The sequence below is a fragment of the Thamnophis sirtalis genome, unplaced genomic scaffold (genome assembly GCF_051295495.1).
Source record: "Thamnophis sirtalis isolate CommonGarterSnake01/CBP01778 unplaced genomic scaffold, rThaSir2_p1.2 scaffold_5, whole genome shotgun sequence".
NCBI classification, from domain to species: Eukaryota; Metazoa; Chordata; class Lepidosauria; order Squamata; family Natricidae; genus Thamnophis; species Thamnophis sirtalis.
Genome location: NW_028261385.1, coordinates 87745818 through 87759687, shown reverse-complemented (window position 1 = coordinate 87759687; position 13870 = coordinate 87745818). Strand labels below are relative to the sequence as shown.

Here is a 13870-nt window from a genome sequence, read left to right as displayed (position 1 = left end):
AGTGTGGCATTCCTTGTCATATAGCAAGGTAACAGCCAAGTTTGACTCTAGGCTCATGCCCTGGCACGCACAGACCTCAATGAAGCAAACCGAGAGGAAGAGGGGCATCAACATATGAAAACATATGAAAAACAGCATACTGAGTTAAAATAGCTTGTACATCTACAAACAATCTGGCTCTGTTGATAGATACAACTACTAGCATTAATGCATGGACAAACTCCATATTTTATTTTATTTATTTGTCAATCGTTTACAAAATAACAGGTATAAGAATAAACATGAGTATGAATGAAATGGGTATGAATAAATGGGGACAGTAGGACAGGAACAGTAGGCATGATGGTGCGCTTATGCACGCCCTCTTACAGAACTCTTAGGAATGGGGTGAGGTCAATAGTAGACAGTTTAAGGTTAAAGTTTTGGGGATTTGAAGATGTAACAACAGAGTCAGGTAGTGCATTCCAGGCATTGACCACTCTGCTGCTGAAGTCATATTTTCTGCAATCAAATTTGGAGCGGTTTGCATTCAGTTTGTATCTGTTGGGTGCTTTTGTATTATTGTAGTTGAAGCTGAAGTAGTCATTGACCGGTAAGACATAGCAGATAATTTAGTGTACTATGCTTAAGTCCGACCATAGGTGTAGTTCTAGGTTGTCCAAGCCCAAAATTTCAAGCCTGGTGGTGTAGGATATTCTGTTGCGAGTAGAGGAGTATAGTACTCTTCTCGTGAAATACTTCTGAACTCGCTCAATTGTATTAATGTCCAACATATAGTGTGGATTCCAGACAGATGAGCTGTATTCAAGAATTGGTCTGGCAAAGGTTTTGTATGCCCTTGTTAGATCAGGGATGGGCTTCTGCCAGCATTACTGCCGGTTCGGTGCATGCGCGATTTGGCTTCTCTACCTTGAATGGCCTGTGGTCAGATAGGAAGCAGTTGTTAGTTGTTAAAGAAAGTTAGCTTACCAGAACCAGAAGAATTTGTCTGTTTTCACCTTAATTCCACATATCTTTTTCCTTTATATATAGTTCTCAGATAGACCATACCGTTCCATGGAGCCTGTAGGTCATGGTAAGGGAGAAAGATGTAAACATATTGTCATGACCTATTTAGAGTTATAAAGAGAAAACACACAGGTAAACCCTTATTGTTAGAGTCTTCCCTCTCCAGGTCATTTTAAATGTGTTACCTACCTACCTACCTACCTACCTACCTATATAGATACACACACACACACACACACCCCTACTTACTTACTTACTTACTTTGTTCCTTGGGGGCCAATAACATATTTTGGATTGATTTCCAGCCAGCGAGAGGAAAGAGGAAATGCAAGAAGCCAATGATAATCAACATGTGATTGGGGGCATCCCATCATCTGCCAACATATTCCCCATTGTCTTAAGGCCAAACTGAGGGGCCCATTTAATTAATGTGATGGTAATTTGCTCATCATCTTCCCAGGCGCTTTTCACTTCTTGCTGTCTTCTACAAAATTACTGTAGAGAACCAGAAGCTCTCCCGCCATCCACATTATGCCTTTCATTTTAAGTTTCCAATTTCGACAGGCTTGCCCTTCTAGCCTGCTAAATTGCCTCAGGGAACTATTTTAGCGCGACCTCGTTTATTTAGCCCTTTTAAAGGCCCTTTCACACTTTCATGGGCACGAAAAGGGTAATGAAACGTCTGCAAGAAAGCAACTAAGTTCAGAGAACCCCAAGGACCCCTCAGAGCTGACTTGACGCGGTCCGGATGGGACAACTCAGGCATCCTGATATTATAATTAATGTAACACAATAAAAGCAACACATGACTATATATCTTATGCCTTTATTATATATACAATTAACTTTTAGGAATCACCCTTTTGCATATAGAAAAGACATTCAAGCTAAGGGAGGAGCGATTGGGAAAAAGTGGAGGAAATCCTTTCCCGCACGTTTAAAACACAAAACGAAGAGATTTCAAGACGCTTTAGAGTCGCTCGGTTTACTCCAACCCCGGTAATCATGAGGGGGGGGAAATAATGAAGAAATAGGAAAATCTATGAGCAAGCTACAACAACCGGAAGCAGATGCTCTTCTGAATCTCTTGCCTTTATTCCTATCTCTATGACTGGGCACGCGACTCGGAAGTGACGTTAGCCCACGCTGCCCTCCCTCCCTCCTTCCTAGGACTGTCCTCGCCGCAGCAAGGTCGCGCAGGCGCAGAGAGGCGCGGGGCCGAAGCAGTGTCCGAGATCGGGCATAACCAAGATGTCGCGGGGTTCGGGGCTGCAGCCCAGAGACCTCCCCGAGGAGGTGATCGGCTACACACCGGAGGAGAAGCTCCGGCGCCAGCAGCTGCGGGAGCTCCGGCGCCGCTGGCTCAAAGACCAGGAGCTGAGCCCCCGGGAACCGGTCCTTCCCCCGCGGAAGCTCGGCTTTGTGGAAGCTTTCTGGCAGCGCTTCCTTCAGCCCGAGAAGTTGTGGAAGAGACAGGTGAAGCCCAGGAGAAGGGCGGGGGAGTGGAGGGTTCCCGTCGGGCTAGCCTGGGCGGTGCCTTCTGAGGACGATGGGTGTTGTAGTACAGCATCTGGCCCGGGCACCAGCTTCAGGGAAGGTGCTCTAATAAATAGTTTATTTCTTTATTTTATTTATATATTGTTATTTGTCAAGCATGAATTAGAGAACAGATATAAGTATAAACATGATTATGAATACATGAAATGGATACGAATACAAGGGAATATTAGGACAGGGACGGTAGGCACTTTGGTGTGCTTATGCATGCCCCCTAAGGAACTCTTAGGAATGGGGTGAGGTCCATGGTAGACAGCTTAAGGTTAAAGTTTTGGGGGGTTTGGGGAAGAAACCACAGTGTCAGGTAGTGCATTTCAGGCATTGACCACTCTGTTACTGAAGTCGTATTTTCTGCAATCAATTTTGAAGCCACGTTTGGAGCGGTTTACTTTAAGTTTGTATCTATTGTGTGCTCCTGCATTGTTGTGGTTGAAGCTGACGTAGTCATTGACAGGTAAGACATTTTATATTCTATGCTTAGGTCAGACCGAAAGCGGCCTAAGGTACTAAGTTGTCTTAAGACTAAAATTTCAAGCCTAGTGGCATAAGGCGAGCAGAGGAGTGGAGGACTCTTCTCATGAAATATCTCTGGACTTGCTCAATTGTTTTAATGTCCAATATGCAGTGCGTATTCCAGACAGATGAGCTGTATTCAAGAATCGGTCTAGCAAATGTTTTGTATGCTCTAGTTAGCAGAACAATATTACCAGAGAAAAAACTACGGAAGATTAGGTTAATAACTCTTAATGCCTTTTTGGCAATGTTGTTACAGTGAGCTCTGGCTCTTACTAAAGCAAACAAGGTTTTGATGGGTTAAGATTGCAACCCTACATTTTATTGGGATTAAAGGTAGAAACGCCTTGGTCCTCTGGATGTGAGATCCAAAAAGCGCTATTTAGCAGACACATTATGATTTATGTGGTTTAATACCCACATACACACTCCTCCTAGACATCTTGCTTAAAGATGCTTCTCTAGTAATTACTGATGTCTTTTTACGGTAGAGGTATTGAATCTGTAGGTCATTTGGTCATGCCACTCTCCCAAGAAAGCTAAACTTTTTGAGTTTTAAAAAGCATGTTAAAGTAAAGATAATGATCTATATAATAAGGCTTCCCATAATAAAATATGTAAATATTCCTAGCAAATCAGATCTCTTGAGTTTTGTTTATTGAACTTTATTGTTTGGGTTGGATTTAGATAATCCCCTATTTCAGATTGAGTCTGAGTGGGTCATGATGTAAACAAATTTAAATAAATGTATAGTAGAAAATATGGGGGGAAAATAGAGATTGAAGAATAAAGTACAAAGGGGAATCACAGCTATTAGCTGAATACAGGTAGTCCTTTGACTTATGACTACAATGGAGCCCACAATTTTGGTTGTTAAGTGAGACAATTGTTAGCTTTGCCCCATTTTATGTCTTTTCTTGCCACAGTTGTTAAGTGAATCACTTGCAGCTGATAAATTAGTAACGCAGTTGTTAAGTGAATCTGGCTTCCCCATTGACTTTGCTTGCCAGAAGGTCGCAAAAGGTGATCACGGGATCTTGGGACGCAGCAATGGTCATAAATATGAACCAGTTGCCAAGCACCTGAATTTTGGTCACATGATCATGGGGATGTTGCAAAGGACATAATTGTGAAAAATGGTCATGTCACTTTATTCTGAACTGTTGTAACTTTGAGCAGTCACTAAATGAACTATTGTAAGTTGAGGATTTTGTCTCCTGTGATTAATCTTATTCAGGGCCCTAGTATGGCCAAAATAACAACAAAACATCTTTAATACATACATGATGTGTATATTTGCAGCAACTCCATTGAAACCCAGGAATATTTTCTAACAGTGTTTTTCAGCCTTCTGTTTTTGAAAATCTCTGGAAAACTAAATTACAACTGGTGCAATTAAAAGCCACAGCGTTCTACAAAGGAAGTGAGGCTGGTTGATGTATTTCTGTAATATATCTGGTATTTTCTATGTTTGGAGAACAAAATAAACTGTTTTCATAAAAGAATTTGGCAATATGTGAAAGTTCTTAATTTGGGGATAAAGAAAATTTATATAAAGTCTCTGAGATAACCACGTCCTGCAAGGCACCTTTTATCGTTCAGCATGGTGGGAAGAGCTGAGAAGCTTGTCTTTCATTTTGTGTGAATTTTCCTATCTGTATCCAACAACCTGATTTATGAAAACTTATTTGGAATGAATTAGCTTTATGGCGAATTCAACTATGCATAAAATTATAGTTTAATGCAGGATCAAATGATAAATATGAACAGATAAATTTATCTTACCCTGAGGCTATTCCAGAAGGCAAAGGAGATTTATTCCTACAGGATTGTACCATAATTTCCTATTACATAAAAATAACATTAAACATAAATTTTAAATTTCAACAAATCTAATAAAATTGTATTGATGTAATCAAGGGTCAGAGAACTAAATTTTTAATATTTTTTTTAGGTATTCAAAATCTACAATGCTGGAAAATTTACTATAATTAACCTTATTATTCCTCTGTGGATTGCCCATTATCTTGTCAAATATCATGCCCAGGTATGTATGTATGTATGTGTATCTTTTTGCTGATTTAATTCCAATAACATATTTTATTTCTGATATTAGAAAGCTAGGCTTAGGATATGTTAAAGAACCCACTACCGCCACCACCACCACCACCACCACCACCACCATCAGAGTGCTGAAGTCAGAGTGCTGTAATGTTCCTTCTATTTTAACTTCTGAGACACAACAGAGGTTTTTTGTGATGAAGCAGGAATTTAGGATAGGCCTGTTTCCTGATTGGAATAGTGCTTGTCCTTTATTATTACTGTGTAGTATTACTGTGCTCAGCACTCATGATTTGGTGTGGAATGGTAGAACAGGAGAAAAGAAATATATTTGGTTTTTTTACTATTGAGTTAATTTGAGATCCAGTGGCAGTACCTAAGGTGATCTCTTTCTTTCTAATCTGATATGCCCCCACCAAGAAAATGCAACATGCAAAGATCTTTGATACCATGCTACTGCAAAATAATAATATTGAATGCCTACAGTTTGATCAGAACTTTGTCTAAATCCTTTTAAGGGTTGAGAGATTCTGGTTAAAGCACATAAAGTACAATGCATTGTGTCAACAGCTGTCCTGAACACATTGAGTCAATATTAATTGTTTTTGTGGGAAATGGTACATGAACCGTTAGATTTAATAACTGTTAACTACTTTTTTTGACAATAACGATCTTAACATTTTTCTTTTCCTATAGCTATCCAGCATATTGCCTTGGAAGTATTTTCAGTGATACTTCTCATCTTGCGTGACCTACTTGCTTTAAGTCATGTCACAATAATTTAATTCAGTAAGGTCTGGGGTTCGACTTGACTATTTTGGAATGAGAAAGTTTCTCTGCTATAGATGTTCTCTTGTGTGTTTAGGATCATTGTGCTACATGGCTCACATTTGTGTAAGCTTCAACTTAATACTACTCTGATATTCTTCTCTAGAACTTGGTAGTACAGTCATCCCAAAGGTGCTTTTCCAGGAGGCAACTGAACTTTTCTTGTTTTTCACTTGTCATCCAAGAAGCTTCTTCAGCTGCATGATGTTTTTTGTACCCATGACCTGGGTGACTGAGAATCTCTATAGACATTTAGCTATGCACTTTGGGATGAGCACCCTTCAAATGGTGCAGGAGTATGAACGGATTTTCAGAAAAAAACTACAGGAAAAAATTGCAGATTACAGGAACCATTTGCACGTCAGTTTGAGATGCGGAGGACACAGACTCATCCCCAACAGCCTGCACCTCTCTTCGAACAATGGCAGAAAAACGTCTTGCAGCAAAGAAGGCTCCAACCATTTGCACTACTCAGGTGATCCTGAGGACACAGATAAACCTCCAAGTGGCCTCAACCACTCTCTAAAAGAATGCAAATGACCAGCTGTCTGTAAGGAATATAAATCCTTTCATTTTCTACCATCCAGTCAAGGCTTAAGAAGCTTCTTGGATGAGAAGCGAAGCAATCTTCAAAGAAAAACAAAGTCCAGTTGCCTCCTGAAAAAGCACCTTTGGAACAACCATGACCCGGATGACTGAGAATCTCCATAGACACTTGGTAGTACAGTCCTGAATTGTGGAGTTGGAAGTGACCTAAGAGCTCACCAAATTGAATTCCCTGCACACTGCAGCATTCACTGCCTCATCCCCTATATCAAACTATCCAGCTTTCTTTTGAAAACGTCCAGGAAAGGGAAGATTGATAGTTCCTCCTGTCAAGATTTTTTTCTTTATGCCTTTGAAGTTTCATCCCATTAATTCTAGTCTTACTAGAAACAAGTGAGAATAAGTCAGAACCTTCTACAGTGTGAAGCCCTTCAAATCTTTGAGCTAGCTATCACATCTCCTTTCAAACCTCTCTTCTAACCTTATCTAGATCTTTTAATCACTCCTTGGCTTGTAGGACTTGACTTCCAATCTTTTCACCATGTTGGTAGCTCTTCTTTGGACTAGTTCCAGTTTATCAATATCTTTTAAACTGAGTTGTGGAGGACTGAACATGATACTCCAGATAAGACCTAAGGCTGAATAGAGTGGGATAATTACTTTCGTGTCATCTGATATCTGTTTCTTTTGAGGCTCCTCAAGATACCACTGGGTTTTTTGCTGCAACAGCATTACATTGCTGGGACATGTTGAACTTGTGATCCACTAATACAGTCAAGTTCTCCTTATATGTGCTGTTCTTGAGCAAGTTTTTCTCCATTCCGTATATGTTTCTTTTGTTTGTCTCACTTAGTGGCATTACATTTCTCCCTATTAGATGTCTTTTTTTTGTTTCCACTGACTGTTCCAGCCTAAGTTCTCCTTCCCTCTCTCCTGCCCGATGGTAGCCATTTAGCTAATGTATCCTGCCTTGATACCTGCTGCAAATTATCCATTGTTCATTCAATAATCATGAGCAATTTGGGTCACAGATCAGAAAACTGCCCTGAGCCATGTTGATTCCACCATCATTGTCCATGGTTGCAATGAAGATCTTTTGTTGGAATGCAGCATATCAATGGTTCCTCCCCCCCCACCCCCAAATGTAGTATTTTTCATTAATGCCTAGTGGTTCTGCTTTTGCCTCATCTGTCAACGTAATGTCAACAGCATTATTCGAACAGCCTGCTATATCATCCATATGGCTTTTGACAAACTTGAGACAAGCAGAGGGTACTGGGGTGAGAAATCTGCTTTCAGTTGACTACAGCAGAGGTGGGTTGCTGCCGGGTTGGCAGTAGTAGCAGTAGCAGGAGGCTCCACCCACCCACCCGGACACTTCTGCGCATTCGCAGAAGTGTTGCGCGAGCGCCCCTGAACCGGTAGAAAAAAAATTAGCAACCCATCTCTGGGCTACAGCAGTGATTTCTTCCAGTACACAGCATTCTTATTCAGAAAATTTCTTACAGTGGATTTATGAACATTGGCATCTGAAAAAGCAAGAATGGCCTGCAGATTCCTGGAGTTGTTTGTGACCTAAGAAAAGTATTTTTTTTAATTTTTTTTTTAATTTTTAATTTAAAACAAATACAACATCCTTCTTTACATGCTATAGAAAGTGTATCAGTTGGTTACAAAAAGACTTTCGTGCATCTCTTCCACAGTCAACAAACATAATTCATATTAACTTAAGTATTTTAACTCAAATATTTATACATGTCACCATCATCATATCTCCATTTTCATTTGACTATAATTGTTTAAGCATCCTTTATCATAAAATATACCAAAATTTAATACATAACCACATACTGGCCTTTCAATTACTATTTCTAAAATCCTCCACTAACACTAAATCCTTATGTCCTATTCTAGGTAAACATCCATAATATTTAATAACAAAGTTTTCTAATCCTCCTTTCCAAATCACTGTTTAAAGTTTACATCCAGTTTCCTTATATTATACCCATATTTATATATATGTTGTTATTCTTATCCCTCCTTTTGACTACATCCTATATCATAACATTTTGCCCTAATAATCAAAACTTTAATTGTATCTAACTTAGTTCTTTTTTTTCCTTTTTATTATTATTACTAACCTTTATGTATAATCCAAAGGGATTGCTAATCTTCCTTACATGGGTACCATTCAATATTCATATCAAATTATACTCATCATAACACTACACATTGTATACATTAGTAACATTATCAGTTATTTATTTAAGCTATATCGTCAATAAATTTCACTAAATTTAACTAGTTTTAAATTATATTCTTCCATCTATCAACCTTCCCAATAGCAAAATAGTCTCATACCTTCTGCCATTTGTGGTACCAGTCCTCTAATCATCTTCCTGGTCAGCTTTGTATAGACTTCTCTTAGCAACTCCTGCTTATAAGATCTCTCATATAATCTTGATGCCCTCTTTCTGTTTCCTTATTCAGCTTATCTTTGATTGTCAGCAGTGTTATCAATGCTTTTGCTAATAGAATTTCTCTCTTTAGTTTCAACCACCCCGTTTTGCATTTGATAGACATCCTGAATTTCATCATATTTTATTGTTATATGCTCTAAATATTCCAGTTTTTTCTCTATTCTTTCATATGTATTTGATAATTTCTGTATTTCTGAAAGTATCTTTTACAAACTTGAGACTTCTATTTTCTTTTGAAATTGTGCCATTCTAACAAACACAGCTGCTCTAGCTTGGAAGGTTAATAAAATTAAAGCATAGATTCACAAAGAACGTTGTTTTCAGTTTTCTCTGATTAGAAATATACTTCAAAGGGACATTTGTGGGCTTCCCTTCTTACCACTCTCTGTAGTCTAGCAGTGAAACCTTGTAATGCCAAGTCCAAACAATCAGTGGAGAAAAAGAAAGTGTTCTATTTTCAATACACAAACTCCAATCAACAAATCCTCCCAGCCTCCGAGCAGCGGTAATACTATTGAAAATCTAATTTCCTTTTGTATCTTTTTTGTATTTCAAGTTAAAAAAAGAGTCCAATCTTTAAATGAATCAGAAAAATACCCACAGCAATGAAAGAGGAAAACTTTAGTCCATAGGTTGCAGAGAACAATAAAAGAAAAAAATAGAAGAAAACTTAATCCATCCATTTCAAAAGGCTTGCATAAATTCCATCCATGAAGATAGCATTTAAAAAGTAAGATAACCACTGTCCAAAACCATTCCAAATTTAATTCCGCCACTTGATTCTTCTATTCTCCAATTTAGATTAATTTTACGTTTTTATAGGCAGTCTCTTTTTAAAACAGTGAAAGTTCCTCACCAGCTAGAAACACTTTCCCTTTCTGTATCCTTCCATTTTGGAGCCGCTCCGACTTTGTCAGCCTTGGCTGGATTTTTTGTCGCCAGCTTAAAGAACTTCCCTTGCTTCTTTCAGGGATTTTGCAATATCCCTGAGGTCAGCAAGACGTATTCTTCCTGTTCACTGTCTCTTTGGGATGATTTAGGTCCAATTGGACCACCCAGTGGCAAAAGTATTGGCTGCGGTCTCAGAGCATCGAGACTGCACATCCATATTGTCGCGATGTTGGCTCCTCCTCTCCTCCTAAGAAAAGTATTGTACATCTTGCTGTTGGGCTGAATATGTGTTGGATCACCACCTCTGAGAAGAATAACCATGTGTCCTTCAGGATAGACCTGATTAGGAAACTGATTCTGGAAGATGTTATTTCTTGAGATAGGCTAGAACACGGGTGTCAAACTCACTGCATCACGTTGCCATCTCATGACGTCTTGCAACGTTTTTCCCATTCACGGAACAGGTGGGGGTGGCTTGCGCATGATGCATCCGACATGCAGGCCACCAGTTTGACACCCCTGGGCTAGAACAACAAAATCTTGCAAGCCTGATTGTGCTTAACCACTTCCTCTTACGTCAGAGAGGAGTCTGCTCAAGTCTCTTCTAAATACTCTTGTTTCCCAGGACATAAGGAATTTTTTGTGCCCCGTTTATAATAGTTCTTGCCCATTTTCTTCAAGGTTATCTTCTCAATTTACTGCATAGAGTTATTGCTTTTTCCTCATCATGCAGTATTCGACTGACCATAGATTGATGCAGACAAAATTCTTTCACAATGGTTTTATAGCTGTTTCCAGCATATAAACATTAGAAATCATATATACGTAGACAGGCGGGATGTATTTTGGCTCAAGATGTTGCATAACAATATATTGTTTTAGATTTGGTTTGAATTATATTGTTAACGGAACTAATGTTCTAAAAATGGAATTACCTGTTGGATTTGGCCCCAGCTCAACAGCAAAATTCAAAGTTTTAAATTAAAATAAAACTAACAAAGCACTTAGCATCAGTGATGTACTCATGTTTCTGCAGTGACCTGGGTCTTTCTTTGAAAATTGGAATAGAATCTTAGTATGATGAACTTCAACTTTGCATATATATCTGTTTGTCTGTAAGCAAGACCTTCAGTTAACTTCCATCTCTTTTTGACCAGTACCCCTATTCCCCATTCTAATACTGCCATTTGACGGTACCAGTAATATATTTAGTAAACACCTATGTAACTTGGGAAATGTGTTGTTCTTTCACTGTTAAGAATCAGTATTATTCACTCGTGCTGGTATGCACAAATAAACTGATACAGGTATTTTCCATAAGTCTAATACAAAACGAGTTCCTCCTATTTGTGAAAGTGTCTATATTCTGATTTTAATTGATTGCAGAGAATTTTGCTGATAACACATTGAGGTCATATGTACTGATTCCATAGTTTAAGGAATTGGAAAGACCAAGATGGGAAAAGACTATCTGATAAATTTCAAAGAATGTCCACATTATTACTTTCTTCATAATCATTATTCTTCTGTTTTCATTTGCAGCTTACTCCCCATGGTATTGTTCAGCAAAAACCTACAATATATCCAGTAAGTTGTCTTCTTAATATTCTATGTAACATCTATTTGTGTAAAAAAAGAACTACCTTAAATTTATAAATTAAAATATAGGCTTATTAAGAGCCAAGGTGGCGCAGTGGTTAAATGCAGCACTGCAGGCTACTGCTAGATCAGCAGTTCAGCGGTTCAAATCTCACCGGCTCAGGGTTGACTCAGCCTTCCATCCTTCCGAGGTGGGTAAAATGAGGACCCAGATTGTTGGGGGCAATATGCTGACTCTCTGTAAACCGCTTAGAGAGGGCTGAAAGCCCTATGAAGCGGTATATAAGTCTACTGCTATTGCTATTGCTATTATTGTATTTCATTTAATTTTTGCCTTCAAATCATTTTTGACTAAGGTGACTGAAATTTTCTTGATAAGGTTGTTCAGAAGTGGTTTGTACCTCTCTCTGAGGTTCTAAGCCCAAAATTGCTTCGTGCTAAGACAGGACTCAATTTTTCTCAATACCTTTAATTCCTTCCTCCATGAGGAGCATCTACTAAATTAGAAAGAGAACACAAAAATAGTCTTCAAAAATAATGGTTATGTTGCTTCATTGCTTAGATGGCTTTGGAATGTTTTCTATAGTAACCATTTCTTTAATTCTGAATACTAAACTCCAGTTCAAATATAGGCTTGAAGTAGACATTTACTCTTATGGCCTGTAAAAAAGAATTATTTTTATGGCAATACAAAGTTATTGTGGCTAACACAGTTTGTCCTACACCACGGGTGTCAAACCCGATCATATCACGTGATGTATCGTGATTTTTTTCCTTTGTGAAACTGAGGTGAGTATGACCTATAGGTGATGCATCCGGCCCGCAGGCTGCCAGCTTGCCACCCTTGTCCTACACCAATTTGTTATATAATGAGGATTTCTATGTTAAGAAAAATCTTTTGCATAAATTGTGTATAAATAGTATCAAATCTTCTGCAAAACAAAAACGTGGAGGTACTTAGCGTATGTTTTCCTTAAAATATTTTCAAATTCTGATTTTTTTTTATTATCAGGGAGACAGGGTGGAGGAAAAAGGAATTCCCTCAGCGCCATATGGAACTGCAGCAGAAATACCATTTTGTGAAGACTGAGAGACTCTAAGACCTGTAAAATGAAAACGCTTACTTTACTGTTTCCTATATAAATGAATATATACTTCAAAATGGACAATAAGAAATGTAATGATTTTGGCTAATGTGCGTACATGTGGGAGGTGGTGCTATGCTGGAATAGTATTTAAGAATAGTCACTAATGTATAGATACTGAATCCAACAAAAAAGTATTTTGGTTATTGATAGGCCTTAGAAAACATACAACATAGAAACAACATTAAAAGATAAATAAAATGAAATAAAAGATGTACATAACAACCAAAGAAGATAAACTTTCTTCATTCAGGTAAACCACTTTGAACCCTGAAGCTACCCACATCAAAGTTTCAGTGAGGAAACCATCATAAATATATTCAGAAGAAATAAACAGGAGGGTTAGTGCTTACTACTTTACTAAGCTTGGAGAAAATTTAATTTAATTAAGTCTAGTAAGGGCCTGTTTAACAGGACATAGTGGCTCAGTGGCTAAGACACTGAGTTTATTGATCAGAAAGGTTGGCAGTTCGGCAGTTTGAATCCCTAGCATCACGTAATGGAGTGAACTCCCATTACTTGTCCCAGCTTCTGCCAACCTAGCAGTTCGAAAGCATGTAAAAATGCAAGTAGAAAAATAGGAACCACCTTTGGTGGGAAGGTAACAGCCTTTGGTGTTTAGTCATGCCGGCCACATGACCATGGAGACATCTTCGGACAGCGCTGCCTCTTCGTATTTGAAACAGAGATGAGCCCTCTAGAGTTGGGAACGACTAGCACATATTTGTGAGGCGAACCTTTACCTTACCTTTTTAAGGGCCTGTTGACTCTTGATGGCTGTTAAGCAGATTTGACATTGAAAGAGTGCATCAGCTGAAAAATGACTGATAAAAAACAATTAAGGTCTAGGTATTGTACTAGAGAGGAAACCTCTTCTACAAGTGAAAGTCAGTACTCTAAAGAAATCTTTACCAAAGCACCAAGCCATTTGCAGACATGCAAACACAAGCTGATATTCAACCAGATAAGAAAAAAATGGTCAAGAAACCCATGCATCGAGATAATTTATGAAGGTAAAGTCTCTGATACAACAAGGTGTGACCAAAAGACACAAAAAAAGAATTAAGTTGGATAATTTTTTTACCAATTCCTCTCACCTATTGTAATTACAATTGACAATAATAATGATGGAGAGAAAGGCACCACAGAAACTAAACTTTTCAGCTAGACTTGCCAACTAACCAATGATCTTTGTTTTTACATCTGGCACAAATGAGTTGGTTGATAACTCAAAACTCAGTT

At 38.4% G+C, this 13870-nt stretch overlaps 1 protein-coding gene across 2 annotated transcripts; it reads left to right on the top strand.

Annotated features, from left to right (window-relative positions):
• Window positions 1-2170: 2170 nt before the first annotated feature.
• Window positions 2171-12645, top strand: NDUFB6 (NADH:ubiquinone oxidoreductase subunit B6). 2 transcript variants are annotated; one of them, XR_015696744.1, is made up of 4 exons: window positions 2171-2605; window positions 5033-5125; window positions 11427-11471; window positions 12496-12645. XR_015696744.1 is itself a non-coding variant. In XM_014064764.2 (4 exons), the coding sequence occupies exons 1-4, from the start codon at window positions 2260-2262 to the stop codon at window positions 12571-12573; spliced, it is 441 nt and encodes a 146-aa protein (XP_013920239.2). In that variant the 5' UTR covers window positions 2189-2259; the 3' UTR covers window positions 12574-12645. The 2 variants fall into 2 exon arrangements, 1 of the variants encoding a protein (XP_013920239.2); XM_014064764.2 differs by having other exon boundaries at window positions 2189-2484.
• The last annotated feature ends 1225 nt before the right edge of the window (window positions 12646-13870 follow it).